Source organism: Pongo abelii, chromosome 1, assembly GCF_028885655.2.
Source record: "Pongo abelii isolate AG06213 chromosome 1, NHGRI_mPonAbe1-v2.0_pri, whole genome shotgun sequence".
NCBI classification, from domain to species: domain Eukaryota; kingdom Metazoa; phylum Chordata; class Mammalia; order Primates; family Hominidae; genus Pongo; species Pongo abelii.
Window position 1 is genome coordinate 166,090,636 of NC_071985.2, and position 21,154 is coordinate 166,111,789.

The window sequence follows — 21,154 nt, forward strand, 5'->3', positions numbered from 1 at the left end:
TCCATTGCCTAATTGTTGGTTTACTGGGTTATGCCTTGTCTGTTCAAAGAAAAAAACAAAAAACAAAAAAACTTAGTGCAAAGCTAATGAGTTATATGCAGTTCAAATGACCTTTAATTATTAGAAGAAAAGTTAAAATTATATATTTTGTTAACTATACCTTAATAAAGCTGGGGGGCGGGCAGGAAACAGGGCAAACTGAAAGTGTAAGAAACAGTTAAAATGTGAACAATTAAAATGTAAACATACTTGAGATTCTGGTCCAGTTTCAGATAAATGTGAAATAAAATTTTTTTAAAAACAAATTATGTAGATTTAACATTCAACTTAAATACAGTTAGTAGCATGTACAAGCAGGTGTGTGGGTATATTAAAAAGCAAAGTTCAGAGGGGGTCAGGGATTAAAGAAAAAAAAGCAAAGTTCAACTCATCTGTGTGTAGAAAATGATGCTGGGCCACAGATCATGGATGTTTAATCCACTACCACTAGTATTTGTGCTTAGCGCTTCTAAGTGCATGGAACTCTGCAGAAATGACATGTAATACATTTCCTGCTCCCAAGGAACTTATAATCTTGCCAGCAGAAGCTGGTCTCCTGAGTCGTAGGCCAGTTCATTGTGCATTACTGATTTTTCATCAGAGAGGAGGTTGTGTTTACAGGTATGAAAGAGCGTAGCATGAGATTGTATGCATGAGTTCTCATATCTTCCATTCATCCAGCAAACAGTTATTAAACACCTACTATTTTCTGATCACTTGTTAAATACCATGGATACAGTGATAAATCATCAAGGTATTTGCAGTGTCTGTCTGGAGAGATAGTCACATACATAAAGATGTCCATATATGTACACATGCTCAGTAAGGAACCTGATAAAAGTAGCATTTACTCTTCTGTTGAGCTTGGCAGGAAAGATACTAATGTGCAACTTAGGTTTTTGTGAAAGCTTCCTAGTAGAAGCATCATTTGGTACAGGTTTATAATTCAAATCAGGAACTGAATGTGGTCTTTCATTTCCTAGCCATGATGGAATAACACGGACAGGGTTTACCTTCCTGCATTAAGGTACTAGAAAATCTAACATTTATCAAACAACATTTTTCAGTCTTTGGATGACAGGCTGTGAAGGATTGTTAAGAAAGGACGAGAAGAGAAAAGAAAGCTATAAAAAAAGACTCAATTGGAACTTTTAGGGATGAAAAATATCTGAATTGAAAAATAAAGTGGAAGGAATGAAACAGATTAGGAGAAAAGATCAGTGCATTAAAGACAGTAATGGAAACTGTCCAAGATGAAGCGTATAGAGGAAAAAAGATTGTAAAGCAAATGAACACAATATTAGTGACCTGTGGGGCAATATCAAGAAGTTTATGAAGGATGGGGGTGGAAATTTTTTTTCCCCAAATTGGATGAAAACTTTAAAGGCACACACACAAGGAGCTCAGTAAACATAGAATGTAAAGGAAACTGTACCATAAAGAGGAACATTTCATAATGATAAAATGGGTTAATTCCTCAAAAGGACATAATGGTCCTAAGTGTATATATTCTTGATGAGAGAGCTCCAAAATATATGAAGTAAAAACTGATAGAACAGAAAGGAGAAATAGACCAACCCACAATTACGATTGGGATCTTAATATTTTTAACTCAGCAATTGATAAAACAGTGAAACTGAAAGTCAGTAAAGTATAGAAGACTTGGATAATACTGTCAACAAGCTTGATCTACTTGACATTAAAGAACATTCCACTCAACAACAGCAGCGTACACATTCTTTTCAAGTTCACATTGGGTATATACCAAGATAAACTATATTCTGGGCCATAAAACGAGTCTTAATAGTTTAAAAGAATTGAAACCATACAAAGTATATTCCCTGACCAGAACAATATTAAGATAGAAATTAATGGCATAAAGATATTTGGAAAATCTCCAAATATTTGCAAATTAGCACACCTCTAAATAATTCATAGACGAAGAAAAATCACAAAGAAAATTAGAAAATATTTTGAACTGAATGAAAATCAAAGCACAACATAGTGGCTGGGCGTGGTGGCTCACTCCTGCAATCCCAGCACTTTGAGAGGCTGAGGCAGGTGGGTCACTTGAGGTCAGGAGTTTGAGACCAGCCTGGTCAACATGGCAAAACCTCGTGTCTACTAAAAATACAAAAATTAGCCAGGCGTGGTGTCTCACACCTGTAATCCTAGCTACTTGGGATACTGAAGCACGAGAATCACTTGAATCCAGGAGGCAGAGACTGCAGTGAGCCAAGATAGCACCACTGCATTCCAGCCTGGGCAACAGACCCTGGCTGTTTTTGTGTCTGTCTCAAAAAACAAAAAAACTACAACATAGGAAAATTTCTGGAATGCAGCCAAAACAGTATATAGAGGGAAATCCATAAAATTAATTATATAAATTAAAACCCTAAATGTTTATTTTAGAAAAGAAGAAAGATCTAAAATGAGTGATCTAAGCCTCTGTCTTAAGAAAGTAGCTGGGATGAGGTGGCTCATGCCTGTAATTCCAATGCTTTGGGAGCCTGAAGTAGGAAGATTACTTGAGGTCAGGAGTTCACAGCCAGCCTGGGCAATATAGTGAGACCTGTCTTTTAAGAAGGAAGAAAAAAAAAGGAAACTAGAAAATTAAACCCAAAATAAACATAAGAAATGTAAGATTATAAGATAAGAATAGAAATCAATGCAATGAAAACCAATGAAACTAAAAGCTAGGATTTAAAAAAAAAAAAGATTAATAAAATTGCTAATTCATAGCCAATTGATCAGACCAAAAAGTGAGTTTACATAAATTATCAATATCAGAAATTAAAGAAGGACCTCATTACAGAGCAGGTATATTTTAAAAGAATAGCGAGGGAATATTATGAACAATATTATGCCAATAAACTTGACAACTGAGACAAAATAGATTCTTGGAAAAGACAAACTATGTACCAAAGCTCACTCAAGAAGAAATAGGTAATGTATGAATAGCTCTACTCTGTTAAGTAATTGATATGGTTTGGCCGTGTCCCCACCCAAATCTCATCTTGAATTGTAGTTCCCATAATCCCCATGTGTCATGGGAGGGACCAGGTGAAGATAATTGAATCATGGGGGGCAGTTTCCCCATCCTGTTCTCGTGATAGTGAGTTCTTACGAGATCTGATGATTTTATAAGGGTCTTCCCCCTTTGCTGGGCACTCATTCTTGCCACCCTGTGAAGAGGTGCCTTCTGCCATGATTGTAAGTTTCCTGAGGCCTCCCCGGCCATGCGGCGCTGTGAGTCAATTAAACCTCTTTCCTTTATAAATTACCCAGTCTCAGGTATTCCTTTATAGCAGCATGAGAGGAGACTAATACAGTAATTAAATAGTTCTGTTTAATTGAAATTAATCATAAGCCTTAATTAATAATAGGGCTATTATAGCCCTATTTATGTTAAAGAAATTGAATTTGTAGTTAAAAACTTTCCTCAGAATAAAATTTCAGGCCCCGATTGCTTCACTGGAGAATTTGACAAAAAATTTAAGGAAGAAATAATAATTCTACATAAATTCTTCCAGAAAATAGAAGATAGAACACTTCCTTGTTGATTTTATATGGCTAGGATTACCTTCTGCCAAAATCTGACAAAAACATTACAAGGAGGGAGAAAGTACAGTACAAAAAAATCCAGCAATATATTAAAAGGGCAGTATATCATGACCATATTGTGTTTATCTCAGGAATTAAGGTTAGTTTAACATTTGAAAATCGATCAGTGTAGTTTACCATATTAACAAGAATATAGTAGAACTATCCTAAATAGATGCAGAAAACCTATTTGACAAAAGGTGACACCCACTCATGAGTGTAAAATTCTCAATAAACTAGGAATAGAAGGGAACTTTCTCAGCATAATAAAGGACATCTACCAAAGAATCTATTGCTAACATATTTAATGGTGAAAGAAAGACTGAATACTTTTTCACTAAGATTTGAGAACAAGGCAAGGATGTCTGTACTCATACAGTGTTCTATTCAGCGTTATGTTGAAGAACTCCATCTGTATAATATAGATTTGAAAGGAAGAAACAAAACTGTGTGTATTGAAAACATGATGATATATGTAGAAAATCTTAAAGAATCTAGAAAAAAGTTATTGGAACTAATTAGCAAGTTTGCACAGTACAAGGTCAATATGCAAAAATTAACTGTAGCTCCACACAACAGCAGTGAACACTTGGAAACTAAGTAAAAAATACCATTTATAATAGCTTCAGATTATAAAGTACTTGGGGATAAATTTAACAAAGTATGTTACCTGTATGCTGAAAACTACAAAACACTAGTGAGATAAATTTTAAAAGACCTAAATAAGTGATTTTTATGTTTATTAATTAGATGGTTTGATATTAATTTGTCAGTTCTTATCAGATTCATCTACAGATTCAACACCACCCCAACTCTATCAGAAGATTTTTGTAGAAATTGACAAGCAGATTTTAAAATTTATGTGGAATTGCAAAGGACTTAGTATAGTCAAATCAGTTTTCAAAAATAATAGCTTTAGAGGATTTATCCTACTTGATTTCAACACTTCTTATAAAGCTTCAGTAATCAAGACACTGTGATATTGGATTAAGAGTAGACAGACCAGTGAAACAGAACAGAGAATCTAGAAATAGAAATATACCATGTGGGCAATCATTTTTGTCAAAGGTGTGAAAATAAATCAATGAGGAAAAGATAATGTCTTCAACAAATGTTGGTAGAACAATTTGACATCTGTATGCAAAATAGTGAACCTTGACTATGACCTTGTGGAATGTACAAACATTAATCAGGAAAGTGTTATAGGTTAAATTGTGTCCCTCCCCTTCCAGATTCATATATTGAAGTCCTAACCCTTAGTACCTCACAATAAATCTTATTTTAAAATGTGATGATTGAGGTGTAATTAGTTAGGATCAGGTCATACGGGAGTAGGGTGGGTCTCTAATTCAATATGACTGGTGTTCTTACTAAGAAGGGAAATCAAGGGCCAGCAGGGTGGCTCACACCTATAATCCTAGTGCTTTGGGAGGCCATGGTGGAAGAATCACTTGAGGCCAGAAGTTTGAGACCAACCTGGGCAACAAAGCAAGACCCTGTCTCTACAAAAGAACTTAAAAAATATTAGCCAGGTATGGTGGTGCACACCTATAGTCCTAGCTATTCAGGAGGCTGAGGTGGAAGGATTATTTAAGTCTCGGAGTTCAAGGATGCTGTGAGCCATGATCACGCCACTGTACTCCAGACTGGTTGACAAAGCAAGACCTTGCTTAAAAAAAAGGTGGGAGGGGGGTGGGAAATTAGGACACAGGTATGCACACAGGGAGGACACCATGTGAACATGAAGTTAGACATCAGGGTGATACCTCTACAAGCTAAAAAATACCAAAGATTGCCAACAAACCACTAGAAGCTAGGGGAGAGGCAAGAAAAAGATTCTGTCTCTCACTTCTTAGAAGGAGCCAATCCTGTAGACACTTTGATCTTGGACTTCTAGCCTCCAGAATTGTGAGACAACAAATTTTTGCCATTTAAGCTACTCAGCTTTGTGGCTTTGTTACGGCAGCTCTAGCAAACTAATATTAAAAGGTTCATAGACCTAACTGTAAAAGCTAAAACCATAAAACTAGAAGAAAAGATAGGAGATCTTTGACTTTTGATTACACTCAGGTTTCATTAAAAAGTTATAAGCAAGAATTATAAAAGACAATATTGATGTTAGACTACATCAACATTAACATTTTATGCTCTTCAAAAGACACTATTAAGAAAATGCAAGGTGAGGCCGGGCACAGTGGCTCACGCCTGTAATCCCAGTGCTTTGGGAGGCTGAGGCAGGAGGATCACTTGAGGTCTGGAGTTCAGGACCAGCCTGGCCAACATGGCAAAACCCCATCTCTACTAAAAAATACAAAAATTAGCTGGGTATGGTGGCATGCACCTGTAATCCCAGCTACTTGGAAGGCGGAGGCAGGAGAATCACTTGAACCCAAGAGGCAGAGGTTGCAGTGAGCTGAGTTCGTGCCACTGCACTTCAGCCTGGGCGACATAGTGAGACTCTGTCTTAAAAAAAAAAAAGAAAATGGAAGGTGAGTCACAGACTGGGAAAAAATATTTGTATTTTATATATGTGTGTATATAGCATATGTATGATTAAGGACTTTTATCTAGAATATATTTTTAAAAACTTGTGCAACTCAATAATAAGACAAATAATGTGAATAAAAATTTGGCAAAAGAGGCTGGGTGTGGTGGCTCACCTCTGTAATCCTAGCACTTTGGGAAGCTAGGGCGGGTGGATCACTTGAAGTCAGGAGTTCGTGACCAGCCTGGCTAACATGGTGAAACCCTGTCTCTACTAAAAATACAAAAATTAGCCGGGTGTGGTGGCATGTGCCTGTAATCCCAGCTACCCAGGAGGTGGAGGCAGGAGAATCACTTGAACCCATGAGGCGGAGGTTGCAGTGAGCTGAGATCACACTACTACACTCCAGCCTGGGTGACAGGGTGAGACTCTGTCTCAAAAAAAAAAAAAAAATTGGCAAAAGATTTAGACAGACACTTCACCAAAGAAGAAATGCTAATGTCAAAGATTAAAAGATACTCAATCTTGATAGTCTTTAGGGAAATGCAAATTAAAATGACAAAATACCACTTAGCCACTTATTAGATTGGCCTGTAACAGTCACAAGTGTTGGTGAGAATATAGATCAGTGGGAACTCTCATATAGTGCTGGTGAGAATACAAAATTGTGTAGCTACTTTGGAAAACAGCTTGGCAGTTTCTTACGAAGTTAAAGATACACCTAACCAAATGAACCAGCAATCCCATTTTCTAGCTATTTACCCAAGATAAATAAAAACATGTCAATTGGGAGACTTGTAACCGAAGGTTCAAAGGTTCATAATACCTTGTGGAAATAACCCAAATAAATGTCAGTTACCTGGTGTTTGGATAAGCAAATTGTGGTATACCCATAAGATAGAATACTAATTGGCAATAAAAATGAATGAATTACTGATACATACATAGGATGGATGAGTCCTAGGAGCATAATGCCAAATGAAAGAGAGGGAAGACGCTAGAGTACATGCTATACTTGTAGGAAATTCCACTTGTAGGAAATTGTTGAACAGCGAAGTTATAGTAACAGAAAGTAGATCAGAGGTTGCCAGGGGCTAGAAATGGAGGGGAGATTGACTCAATGGAGAGGAGGGAACTTTGGAAGGAGTTGATTTCTTTATCATGATTGTAATGGTGGTTACATGATTATACATTTGTGACTACTCATTGAATTGAACACTTAAAATTAATTTATTTTTCATGTTTTCTACCTCAACAAAGAATTATAAACAAACTGTCAAGCACTGTTAGGAATATGATTAGATAAATGTGATGTGGGTCCTCCCTTCAGGGAGTTCATTCTGTAGACATGGTATAAAAAGATTTACAGTTCGAAGAGACAAGAGCTCTAGAGAGGAGTACTGAGGCACAAAGGAAGGAGTACTTGTTCAGGGAAGGCCCCACAAGGGAGCCTTGAGTTTTAATTTGATGGCTGAACAGGAGTCAGACGAATGTTGAGGGGAAGGACATTCCAGGCAAAGGCATGCAAGTAAGAAAGTGTATGGTATGTTTTATAAGCCACAGGGAGCCTGGTATTGTTGGAGCCCTGGTGCCATGAGATTTATGTGGAAGTAGCAAAAGTTGAAGCTGGACAGGTTGGCAGAGATAAAAGGTGGAATGTTTCTCACATTTGCTTATCAAACTCCTATTGCAAAAACAACTAGGTACTTGAGAATCCATTCCTCTTGGACAAGAGATGAGATGATCAGTGTACCCTTTCATTTCTCTTTATTCCTTTCCTTTTGGCTTAACACAGACAACAACAACAACACAAAATACCTTGTTTTTAGAATGAACCGTTTTAAAACAGTAATTCTCCTTGAATAGACCTCAGCTGAATTTGTATAACTAAGGCTGTATTTAAGCTTTCACATGTTACAGAAAGGAAACATGTTTTAATGTTTGAGAAAGCCTTTAGTACTAGCACGTTAATAGCCATCTGAAAGAACTGAGATTAGCCAAATGTGGCTTGTGCCTTCAAGGAAATATCAGTTTCTTTGCACCAATAGTGAGAAGTATAAAATCCCCACGTTACATTTTGGATGGGAGAAAATCTTATGAAACTGCTTGCTAGTTCAACTCTGTATACATGAAATCTTTGAACATCACTCTCTACCCTTGGAGTAATTCAGGGAAACATATACCTGTATGTGTGTGTGTGTGTGTCTGTGTCTGTGTTGGAGGCAGACTCATAGAAGGATTTACATTAAAACGGGATAGCTGATTTTGAAGGCCTGGTCTAAAATTTAATGCTTTCTTGTGTGTTGCAGGCTGTGGAGTTTGAAGGCTGGGCTGACACCCTGTTTCTTCTGCAGTTCACCCTCTCCTGTGTGATGGGGTGAGCCTTTGTTACCTTGTTAGCAGATAGTTTTCCTAAAGAAATAGGTTAGAGAAATTTGCGTGCATCTTTTCTCAATATCTTTAGGTCTCCTGAGTGTGTCAGCCTAGGATAATTAAGCCTCCAGATTCAGGTGGTTTCATAGCTCTTGGGAATGTGCTGTTAGGGCTACTGAATTGATACCTTAGAAGGATGAAGAAAAGAAACAATTTACCTGATAACCTGCTGTTTAGTAAGCACCATTATATTTCAACATGCATTATATAGTTTTATCTCTATACTGACCATTTGACAGAACTTTAGTGAATTGTCTAAATTTGCGCAGTTTGTAGGTGGCAGTGGCAGCATTTGAATTTGGGGCAGTTTGACCCCTCTTTACCATGTTTTCTTCCTCATAGGAGAGAATATATAGAGGTTGAGAGGATACCTGCAAACATGCCTCTTATCCTCATGTCCATATTTCTCTAATGTGTTTTTTTTCCTCAGCCAGTCAGTTTAGTTGCTATTTGTGACTGGATCTGGCGCACAGTGAGCAGGTGCTTCAAAATAAAGTTGACCTGATGCCTTGGTACTAAGTCAGGCTCAGAAGCCTCAGTGCAAATCAGAGAGTTCCAACTGCTGCCACTTAGTTGTTAAGTGAAGTAGTTTTAATTTGGTTTTCTTCAATATTCAAGGATCTCTCGTCTTCCTCTGGCCCAGAGGACATGTTGGCCTTATGGAAGGTGCATAACTGCATTTTAGGGTCTGTGAGCTCTGAGCTTTCTGGCTGGCTTAGGTGTATTAGTAGGAAGCATGATCTATAAAAATAGTCATGATTGTAAGAGATGGTTCAGGGTTTTGGTGAGGGCAGCAAAGAAAAATTCTTGGTAAGGAGATGAATGTGTTTCTATTTAGTGAAATTTTAAAAATTCTGAAGCTGCAGTATAAGAAGCAGTGAGGTGGGGAAAATTCATAGCTGGTCAGTGACTAGAATGTGCTGGCTTGGCCAGTGCTGATTGTTTATCTTGGCTAGAGATTACTATAAAGTGAGAAACTGGATTTTATACCTCTTTCTTCATTCTAGGTTTATCTTAATGTACGCCACAGTACTCTGCACCCAGTATAATTCTGCTCTTACAACTACAATAGTTGGCTGCATTAAGGTAAGTAGAAAAATACTGTTACCTTTTGGTACCTGCGTTATTTGAAAATTGTTCCTTTAAGATAAGAGTCTGGTGATGGCCTTAAGACCCAAATCGTTATTTCCTCACATACTTAGTTTGACAAATTGTGGTGACAGTTTCTGAAATATTCTTTAAGAATGCAGGGAGGGCATAGTCTCTACTTGGAGGCAGCTTAGCTCTGAAGAGCATGGGAAAAGGAAAATGTATTATCTGAATAGAGGAAAGAGTAGAATTAGGTCTATTTCTGACAGGGCAGATTAATAGCTTGGTAGTGATAACCTTGTCCCTTTAACCCCCAGTGAGAACTGCTGTGTTCTCTGCCTCACTGAGATCTGGCTGTTTTGTAGGGAAAGGATGCTGGCCAGAAGCTAATTGGGGGAGTTTCCCTATGCCTGAGCCAAACCTTAAATGGCTCACTTCTGAAAGCTGTGTCTGACATTTCCAATGATCTCATTTCCTTCTGATCCATTTTATTTGAGGCAGACTAATTTGTCTTCAGCCAGGAGAGCCAAGTTGACTTGAATATTGAGCTAAAGTTGGTGGCTTGAAGCCTGAGGCCTCTTTCATCTGACTTTGTGATTCTAGTGCTTTATGATTCAAGAGGCCACAGCTTGTCTGAATTCCAAATGAATTAGCCAAGTGGGCCTGCTTCCTTAAAAAGGCAAAACCCAGAGAGGTAGGTCCTTAACGTTTGGGGAAAAGAGGGCCATTACCCTTGTGACTTCCTTTCTGATGCCCCATTACTCAGTAGTGAGGGAAGGGATTTCAGAGAAAGGTCAAGTTTTTACTGCTCTGCTGTTTATCTTTGTAGTCTCAATAGAGTGGTGCCCACCTGATCTCATTTTAGAAACTAGATTGGGTTAAAATCCAGAAAGTCTGTGGTTTCAAATCATGAAATTGAACTGTTTGTTGTGAATAGAATTCCAAATTAAGCTGTAACAGGTCAATTTGTGTGAATTCCTTTAGAAAGCTAGAGACAATCTATATGCCAGGGATTGGGCTGGCTGAGACAGTTTTAGGCCCCTCCCCCAAATTAGCTCTAGCTATGTTTTGGTTTTGTAAAGTGAATGCTTCAAGGGCAAAGTGGATGGCTTTCGTCTTGACCATAAGAGCAATGAGAATGTGAGAAATAGGCCATGTTTTTAGTTAAGGAGAGGGATGATGCAGGAAAGCCTATGTTTAATTTTAATAAGTAAACCTATTTGCCTGGAATTTCTTAGTGTACTTTATCATTATCAACATGGGATACAAATAAAGTCATTCTTGCTTATATAAAGTTTATACTTTTCCTTTTGATATATGTTTCTCCTCACAGTAGTCCAAGAACTCCATGGATTTACTCATTCCAGGGTGATTAATTTTACCTACAAACTCCACAGGGAGGCAAAAACTGAATTGTCTGATTAGTTCACTACTGCTCTTGCTTCATACTGGTGCAGGGTATCACTGTTGAAGGATGGCTTGCACATGCAGACAGCTGGGAATCTGCTGATAACCTTGCAGGGTTGAAGTCTCACAGGACACAGTGCAGCTTCTGTCATTAGCGTCCCAGTTATAACCCGTTTAGCTCAGCCATTCCTCCTACAAGAGGCTTTAAGCTTCCTTCTGTGCTTGAGAATCCCCTGCAGATCCTTAGGTCAGCATTCCTTTTTCTCTTCAGCATGGTGGGAAAATCACTTAGGATAACTCACTAAAGTAGAAATTCCAAGGCCTACCCAGATAGACTCAGTCAGAATCTCTAGAGTAAAGCTTAGAAATGTTTATGTTTAGCAGGGTTTCCAGGCAGTTGTCGGGAATACTAAAGTTTGAGAATTGCAGTCTTAGTTTTGAGCTATCATGACTCTTCTGTACTTCTTGATAATTTCTTTTTTGAAGACGTTAGTGTCTTTTCTTGATAGCCAGCCTTGCTTAGGATACCCTAATATATACCTACAGGTTTTCCAACTTCTGATTTTGAGCAGCATGGGTTGGATTCTCTGTCACCTTCATTTCTGAAGTTCCCTGGGCAACTTATGTAAATTAATCCACCTCCCTGGATCTTTGTATTCAAATGAGGTCCTGTTATACACTTTCCTAAGTTGCCTGCTAGCCTCGTTTATTGTTACATGATACTTAATTTTATTTTTTCCCTTCAAATAATAGGAAAATCCTTTCTAAGGCAACCTCCTGTCTTCATCCTTAGGCCTAGAAGAGGCTGACATAATTTTGAAGGTTCTCTCAAAGGGCGTTTTATTAGAAAAATAATTTTGAAGTTTCTTTTTGGCCTTTTTCACTGTGTCAATTTACTTTGTGTCTCATAGGCCTAATCTAGAGGCCTGTGAGAAATAAGTCAGATAAATATATTTTGGGGTAAAACATTTTAATTTCCTTCAGTTCTTACTTTAAAACTTCAGAAAGTTTTATATATTAAAAGCCATTTGGGCCAGAGGTCATCAGAGATAGACTAAGAAGTGAAAAAACAAATTTAGATAAGCAGAAAAGAGTAAATTTAAATGTATTTGCCCCATATCTTTTTTAGTCATAGTCCTAAGAATGGATTAAACATTTGTGTCCCATTTTAGGAGGTGGCATTGTAGATACACTAGGCCTCTACGTATGATGAAGGGAAACAGATCTTTAATAAGAGATGTTTTTGTGGAAACAGAAGAAAAAACCAAGGTTAATGTCTGGAGTAGTGTATAGAGTTTTTTAGAGTCCTTGAGGTATCTTCAGATTGCAGTGGCAATCTGACAGATTTTACTGGATTATAGTTCAAATCAGTATTGAAGTGAACTTTCTGAGTATTCTATACATCAGTAGGCATGAAGGCTGTTTGTGTGTAACGTGTGATTTTTCCTGAAGTTTACGTTGTCTAGTTTCAGTTTGTAGGGCTTTAAGAAAAGCACAGTTTCAACTTTCAGTGGCTTAAAGTCAAAAATGGAAGAAAAATTTGAAAATGTTAGTTTGGAAACTTGTAGCCAGGAAAGAATTTAGGTTTTAGTCTAAATATTAGAGAAGTAATAAAAACAATAACAATTAATGAGGCTAGAATCTAATTTAAACAGATGTGCTATAGTTTTATTTGAAACATAATTTTTTTCCTCTAGTCTCCCATTTTTACCAAAGATAAATCATAGTAGGATCAATTTATTTGTAAAATAAATTTTAGTCTTATTATACTTGGCCTGCTTATTTGTATAAAGTGTAATAAGAATAGCGATTGGCCATATAGGCTCTTCTTAGATTAGTTTTATTGGAACTTTTTAATAAGGAATCTTAGATTATTAGACTTTTAAAAGCCTCAAGGCCAGGAGGCTAAGCCAAGGATTTGCCACCAGACTCTAATACCTGTAACAAATTGGGTGAATCTTTCTCCTTTTGATATCATAAAATAACTCGAGGTCCCTTGGTCTGTCAGAAAGTTACATTTTTTATCACAGGTCAGGAAGCTTATAAAGGAACTGTGTAGACAAGGGTCTTTTTATTGGCTTTATAAAGTCAACTTTAATTTCTTAAAGTAGTCTGGTCATATCTGCAAGTATGTTATTTTAGTCAAAGCCTTGGTAAAATAACCAGTGTCCTGTTACAAAGAAAACAGATGCGTATTGAACTTATCTAAATAATTATATTCTGATAAGTTAAGAATATTTATAAATAGTTTTTAAATTTGGAGAAATTAGTTAGAAAGATGTTTTAAATTTGTTCACAAAGTATATTTTACCCAATCGTTGTAAATTATAAATAGTTTAAAAGAAAAAAAAGTTTTTTGACTCTGGAAAACACAGCATTTTTTTTGAAGTCATAAAAATTAGTCTTTTACTAATGTAATTCTGTGTAATTAATTCTTATTCTGCTGGATGTTAGGTTAGCAATCCTCATGAATATATCAGTTTTTTAACTAGAGTACTGAAAGTTTTTACCTAGTCTAATGGTCTGATCAATAAAGTTACCAGAAACCTGTATTTACAACTACTTATCAGGGTCTTTTTTATGAATTTCTCCAAAGAAGAAGCAAATTTTGGACTCTACCGATTGTAAACTACATTTTGAGAAGAATCAAAGTAAAACAATGATTGTCAATGGAAAACAAAAGTCTTAGAATAGTTAACAATCGACAAGGAAATTTCATTATTTCATTGGCATATACCAATTTAACATAATCATAATTATTACTGATAATATATCTGAAGACATTTCAAATCTTTAGGAATCTCATACAGGTTTAGAACATAATAACACATTTATATAAATATAATGCAGAGAAAGTTAAGCACCATTTTTTTAAATGATTTCCATTTGATTTTAACATACTAAATAAGGCTAATATGTTTCTCTTGGACTTCTAGGGGCCCTATTATCTAAAAAGTTAGTTTGAGGTCAAAAAAACTGAATTTGAAATTTTGATTTGGGGAAATATGTCAGATAACAAAGGTTTAAAACAGGATTACAGGCCACTAAAAGATATCATTTATTTGGTCAACGTGATAATTTAAAGATTTTAAAAAGCAAAACCTTTTACTCTTGGTGGAGACTTATAAGACATAAAGATACCATGAGTCATACTGAATCTGTTTTTCCCTCTACCCCCTCTTTGTTTTTCGTAATTTATTTAGAAGGTAAATAAACTTTTAAAAATTATTTTTTATTAATAGTACATGAAAATTTTGTTTGAAAGAGAAAACTGCCCGGGCTTGGTGGCTCACGTCTGTAATCCCAGCACTTTTGGGAGGCCAAGGCAGGGGGATCACTTGAGGCCAGGAGTTTTAGACCAACCTGGCCAACACAGTGAAACCTGTTTCTACCAAAAATATAAAAATTAGCTGAGCATGGTGGCATGCGCCTGTAGTCCCAGCTACTTGGGAGGCTGAGGCAGGAGAATGGCTTGAACCCAGGAGGCAGAGGTTGCAGTGAGCTGAGATCATGCCACTGCACTCCAGCCTGGGCAACAGAGTGAGATCCTGTCTCAAAAAAAACCAGAGAAAATTAGATTTTATTTTTGTATTAGTGTATTATTAATGTTAAAGTTAATTTTTAATAAAACCTTGTAAATAAAACTATTTAATTTTAGTTAGTTTAACCACAAGATTTTTGTATGTTTTTAAATAGCCTCTTAAATTTAAACATTTTTTAAAATTTTTATTTTTGTTTTTTTAATTGAAAACTTTTTAAACGTTTATACTAGGCAAAATCTTTTTTTTTTTTTACAAAAACACATTTTTATGTGTTTTATAACCTTTTTTATGAAAAACACATTTTCCTTTTTGAATATACTTTGCATATGGAATTGTTTATTTTAATATCTAGTAGTTTAAATTATATATTAATTATGATAGTATCTCTTAGTAACTTACTTTTAGTGAAAAACCTAGGAAATAATTAATTTTAACTATGTGCAGTGCAAGACAAAGAATAGAGCTGTGAACACAATGCCTGGAGGAGTTAATCCTTAGTATGGCCAAGAGACATGGTTGGGCTAGGGAGGGCAGGGCCTGGGTGTTGTCCCCAGACCTTTTTGTCTAGACATTAGAATCTAAAGTCTCAAATTTGCAGACATAAGCTTACAGATAAATTAAGTAAGCATTAAAGATATTATAGAAGTAACAGTTCTGTGACCTTAAAACATTTAATAGAGACAGTATAAACCTGTCTGATCAATCCAACCAGGCCAAAAAAAAAAAAAAAACTAAAAATTTGAAAATATTTTAATTTTATTTTACTAATAATTTTTAAACTTTTAATTTATTAAGGATTACTAAAATCGCAATGACTTGAAAATTATTTGGGCTTATTTAATTTGTGAGTACTAACTTATAAATTAATTTGATATTATGTAGACAGTATATACATATAGTCATGTATATATAAAAATATAGATGGAAAGAAATAAAGACTTTATAGCTTTGGTTTTTAAATTTTAGCCATAAGACCAGTAAAATTCACTAGTTTAAAAGAACAGTTGGATGTTTAAAAGTTTAAAAGAACTTTGTCTTTGTAAGTGAAAAAGATTAAAGTTTATCTGCCTCACATGGCCCAAGCCCTTATTGTGTTTTAGAGAAAATAGGGTAGTAAATTATATTTTAAAGTGCAGAGAGAGAATTTACATTTTTTAAAAGGAGTTTAAATGTGTTAGTGGAAGATTAAAAACGGATGTCAAGGTAACAGACTTATAGGAACTTATAGGATTTTATAAGGGGACTAATTTTATTTAGAGGGGCATTGTAAAATTTAGTCTGTTTTTTAACTGGATCACTGAGCTCAAGGCAGAGCCCATTAAGCAACAGAGTCAACAAAGTATCTGTAGTTTTTAAGGCCTAATAATTAAAATATGTGGAAAGTAGTCACCGTTGAAAGGCAGAACATATAGAGCTTTACAAATGTAGAATTTTACTTTTACATTGAATCCCACATCCCCAGAAAGAAAAATGCCATGAAACCAGGTTATGCCGTGCTTGTATAGTGTACTTTGATACAAAGACATTTTTAAAAGTATTTAAACTACATCTTCTAAATCTAAACTCACAAAGGAACAAGTAGTCTCTTGTAGTAATAATCGTTTACTGTAAACAGCTGTTACCAGTCACCTCTAAAACTGTAGCTCTTACCGTGGTGATGACTCACCACTCATCTCACACACACACAAGTCACGTTTCTCCCACAGTACAAGAAAAAGGTAGATGGCACCTTTTTTTGTGTTTCTTAAGGGATCTGAATCATTAGGAGTCCCCTCTATTTTCTTTTATGTTGTACCAAAGACAGCAAAGAGGAGGAAGGAGGAGTAGGAAGGAATAAGAGTAAATGGGAGAAAAATATATATTTTTTGAGACAGGGTCTCACTCTGTTGCCCAGGCTTTAGTGACACAATCATGGCTCACTGCAGCCTTGACCTCCCGGGCTCAATTGATCCCCCCATCTTAGCCTCCTGAGTAACTGGGACTACAGACACCTGCGATCATGACTGGCCAACTTTTATTTTATTTTATTTTTTATAGAAACAGGGTTTTGCTGTGTTGCCCAGGCTAGTCTTGAACTCCTAGGCTCGAGTGATTTGCTTACCTCTGCTTCCCAAAGTGCTGGGATTACAGGTGTGAGCCTCTGTGCCTGGCCCAATTTCTAAGAAAGGAAGTAAAATTTAAGAGTCTAATTTTAAAAACATAATTTTAAAAGAGTTTTAGTCTACTGAAAAAAGATTTAAGAACAGGATATATATATATATATCCAGGATATATGTTCTTAAATTATATATGCATGTATAATTTGAATATCAGTTTTTAATTAAGCTGACTTTTAACCACAGAGCTCTTTTTAAAAAATCTTTTAAAATCTATTATCAGATTTTAGCTGGGGGGACAAACAGATGATATTTTTGCCTTTTGAATTTTTTTTTTATTGAAGATACCTTCGCAAGTGAAACTAGTAAGACTTAACCAAAGTTATGACTTAACTAAAGATGCACCTGGCATCTCTGAAGAGGTGAATGGGTACCCCAAAAAGTCAAAGTCACATGAATATTGAGCCAAAAGGGGCTGATTCTCTGACCAGGAATTGAACCCAGGCTATGGTGGTGAAAGTGTACAACTTGAATTGCCAGCCATAAGGTACAGCAGCCTTTATTGTGAATCCCACAGGGGATTTAAAGCAGGGAGTGTGAGCTTACAAAGGATTTTAACTTTGTTTTAGGTCAGATTTTTGCTCTTTTAATTTTGTCAAGAGAAAAATTTTTAAAACTAACCGTGACACTATTATGTGTCTTCTAAAAAAAATGTGACCTTCTCATCAATTGTTTAGAATAAGAAATCTCTTAAAATGTTTTTTTAATTTAGGAGTCTAATTTAAAGGATCCATCTTTTGGCTGTTGAATTTTTAATGGTGTACTTATTTTAATAGTGACTCAATCTAATAGTCTCTTTATGGAAAACCTAGGATGTAATTTTTTAGGTTTAGAAATGTTTTCTTGGAGAGGGCATAGAAGAGCCTATCCCAAAGTTCCCATGCCCCACCCCCCTGCCACCAAAAATGTATTGCCAGGGATAGGCTCAGATAGCGAAAGATTCTGATTATCATAGACGGTCTCCGGTAACCCACAAATATGTGGGGTACCACCAGTCACAGACCTGTTAATCTGTGACAATAGGTAGGCCCTCATGGGACTGGACTTTTTTAGTACTAACCAGGCAACAAAGGTTGAGATGACAAAAACCCCTTGTAGGTGAGACTTTTTATGACAGACTGTCCTAAGAGCTTGACACATTTGGAACAAAGTCTTGGGTTTCTAGCCATTTTTAGACTGGCCACCTGACGTGACTCAAAAATCATGCCCCCAGATGGCAGAGACCAAGAGAGAGTGCTTCCACTTGATCAGAAGTCAAACTTTCAAGGGCATACAATGACAAGAGAACCTCAAGCAGTACCCTAATTTTTATGACAGAGCAACACAGACAGAGATAAAGGAAAAGACTATTTTGGGGAAGAAAGGAATCAAACAATTTGAGTATTCATGCCACAGAGAACCAAAAGCTATAACCAAGACTTGTCACGCAAATCTTTTTCTCCCATTAATCAAGATTTGGGCTCTGTGGCTCTATGGGTGGGTGTGGTGGCTCACCTCCTATAATCCCAGCACTCTGGGAGGCTGAGGCGGGTGGATTGCCTGAGCTCAGGAGCTCAAGACCAGCCTGGGCAACATGGTGAAACTTCATTGCTACCAAAAATACAAAAAATTAGCCAGGCATCGTGGTGCACACCTGTGGTCCCAGCTGCTTGGGAGGCTGAGGTGGAAGGATTGCTTGAGCCTAGGAGGCAGAGATTGCAGTGAGCTGAGATTGTGCCACTGCACTCCAACTTGAGAGACAGAGTGAGACCTGGTGGCAACAAATTAAAAAAAAGATTTTGGAGAGGAAAAAGAAACTGATTGTTGTTTTACCATCCACTTGACCAGATTCCACAGGGAGAAAGAGGTCTGGAGCCTGGCTGGTAAGAAATTTTTATCCTTATGCTGGCTGGTGAAGTCCTGGATTATCTTTGCTGCAGCTTCCAAAAGAGCAGAACAGCTTTGGTGACCCTGCTTACTGCATCAAAACTGTAGGGATGAAGGGAAAATTTGCTTAAAAATCAGCTCACAAAAGACAAACTAGTAAAAGAAAAAGTATCTAATTTATTAATGTGTATATGGAGAATATTGCAGAGTGACTACCTAAACCCCCAGTGGAGTGTAGAAGCTTATATACTATCTTGAAGTTACAGAAAGAATGGGGGCTTAGATTGGGCAAAATAGGTTATAGGAGGGAGAGAAGAGGAGGCTTGGCTAGCAAAAGTGGTCTTGTTATACAGATGAAACCTCACAGGTAGCAGCCCTTGGAGAGAATAGATGATAAATGCTTTTTTAGACCTTGAAAGGTGTCAGACTCTCAGTTAATGTGTCCTAGATCTGGACAAGGGGAGGCCTGGCTGCAGTCAGTGTAGATTTTTCTACAAATGTAAATTTCCCTCACAAAAGACAGCTTTGCAGAGCTACTTCTGTTTGCTGGCTTTCTGACTGCTATCTTAATTACTGTATGTTAAAGAAATATATTTGGGAGTAAAATTTTTTGATTTCTTGCAACCCTAAATCTGAAATCCAAAATGCTTGCTCCAAAATCTAAAACTCTTTGAATGCCAACATGATATTCAAGGGAAATAATCATTGAGGCATTTGGATTTTTGAATTTGAGATATTCAACTGGTAAGTGTAATGGAAACATTACAAAATTTGAAATCTGAAATATTTCAGGTCCCAAGTATTTGGGACCCTGATAAGGGATATTCAGCCTCTAGTTTAAATTTTAGAAACTTATTTTTTGTTTTTATGGTCTTAGGATAATTAAAAGGGAGCCAGAAGATGTTTGCACCTGGGAGTGTCAGAAGTGATTTTAGGTATAATATCTTGAGATGACTTCCCATGTGTTTTCTTAAGATACCAAGGAAGATTCCTCTAAAAACAGTCATTATATTGGTAAAGTCCCCACCATTCCCTTTTTTCCATTTTAGAAGAAGAAGCAAAGATATTTTAGGTTCTGGGGGTGCATGTGCAGGTTTGTTATGTGGGTAAATTGTGTGTCACTGAGGCCTGGTATACAAACGATCCTGTCACCTAGGTAGTGAGCATAGTACTCAACAGGTGGTCATCCAACTCACACCCTCCTTTTACCCTCCTACCTCAAGCAGCCCCCAGTGTCTATTGCTCCCATCTTTGTATCCATGTATATTCAGTGTTTAGCTCCCACTTTCAAGTGAGAGCAGGTGGTGTTTGGTTTTCTGTTCCTGCGTTAGTTTGCTTAGGATAATGGCCTCCTGCTGCATCCATGTTGCTGCAAAGGACATGATTTCTTTCTTTTTTATGGCTGCATTGTATTCCATGATGTATATGTACCACATTTTCTTAATCCAGTCCATCATTAATGGGCATCTTGGTTGATTGCATGTCTTTGCTATTGGGAATCATGCTGCAGTGAACCTAAGAGTACATGTGTCTCTTTGGTAGAACAATTTATTTTCCTTTGGGGATATAACCCAGTTAGTGGGATTACTGGGTCAAATGGTATTTGTTTTAAGTTCTTTGACAAATGTCCACACTGCTTTCCACAGTGGCTGAACTAAATTTACATTCCCCCCAACAGTGTATAAATAAGCATTCCTTTTTCTCCCCAACCTCGCCAACATCTGTTGCTTTTTGACATTTTAATAATAGACATTCTGACTGGTATGAGATGGTATCACATTGTGGTTATGATTTGTATTTCTCTGATGATTGGTGATGAGCCTTTTTTCATATATTTGTTTGCTGCATGTATGTTTTCTTTTGAGAAATATCTGTTCATGTCCTTTGCCCATCTTTTAATGGGGTTGTGTTTGTTGAATTAGGTTGCTTATCAATTCTGGATATTAGACCTTTGTCCAATGCATAGTTTGTGAATATTTTCTCCCATTCTGTTGGTAGTATTCTTCAGTATTGGCAAAAGCGTTTATCTTCTGGAGAAATCGATTGGGAAGAGGCTAATGTCACTGATTCCTTAATAGTGTTCTTCCTTATACTATACTCTTATTAGGGTTGGTGGGTTTTCGTTGTTTGTCTTTTATTTGTTTTTGTATTTTAAGGACAGATATTTGGATGAGTTTATATATATTTAAGAAGCTCAGTTAAACCTATGTAACAGTATATTACTATTTTTATTTTTAGAATATATTAATAACTTATATTGGAATGGTCTTTGGTGGAGATTATATTTTCACGTGGACAAACTTCATTGGTTTAAATATCAGGTAAGTAAAAATATTTAATTAAATTGCAAAATCGGAATCGGATATTCAAATAGTGTCACAATAAAGTTAGGCTATTAAATTAATGGAACATTTATTCATTATTAAACATATGTGGAGTGCCTTCTATATGCTACATATTTAATGTCTCTACATAATGCTTTTTAAGAAGCAGGGAGAGGTCAGGCATAGTGGCTTATACCTATAATCCCAACA

General features: G+C 36.4%; 1 protein-coding gene across 2 annotated transcripts in view; it reads left to right on the forward strand.

The window, feature by feature from the left end:
- Nucleotides 1–21,154, forward strand: part of SLC35D1 (solute carrier family 35 member D1) — a 54,828-nt gene that overhangs the window by 24,395 nt on the left and 9,279 nt on the right. For both annotated transcript variants that reach the window (XM_024243811.3, NM_001131622.1), the window contains 3 exon segments: nt 8,437–8,504; nt 9,568–9,646; nt 20,859–20,941. In XM_024243811.3, the coding sequence (XP_024099579.1) occupies nt 8,437–8,504; nt 9,568–9,646; nt 20,859–20,941 (230 nt within the window).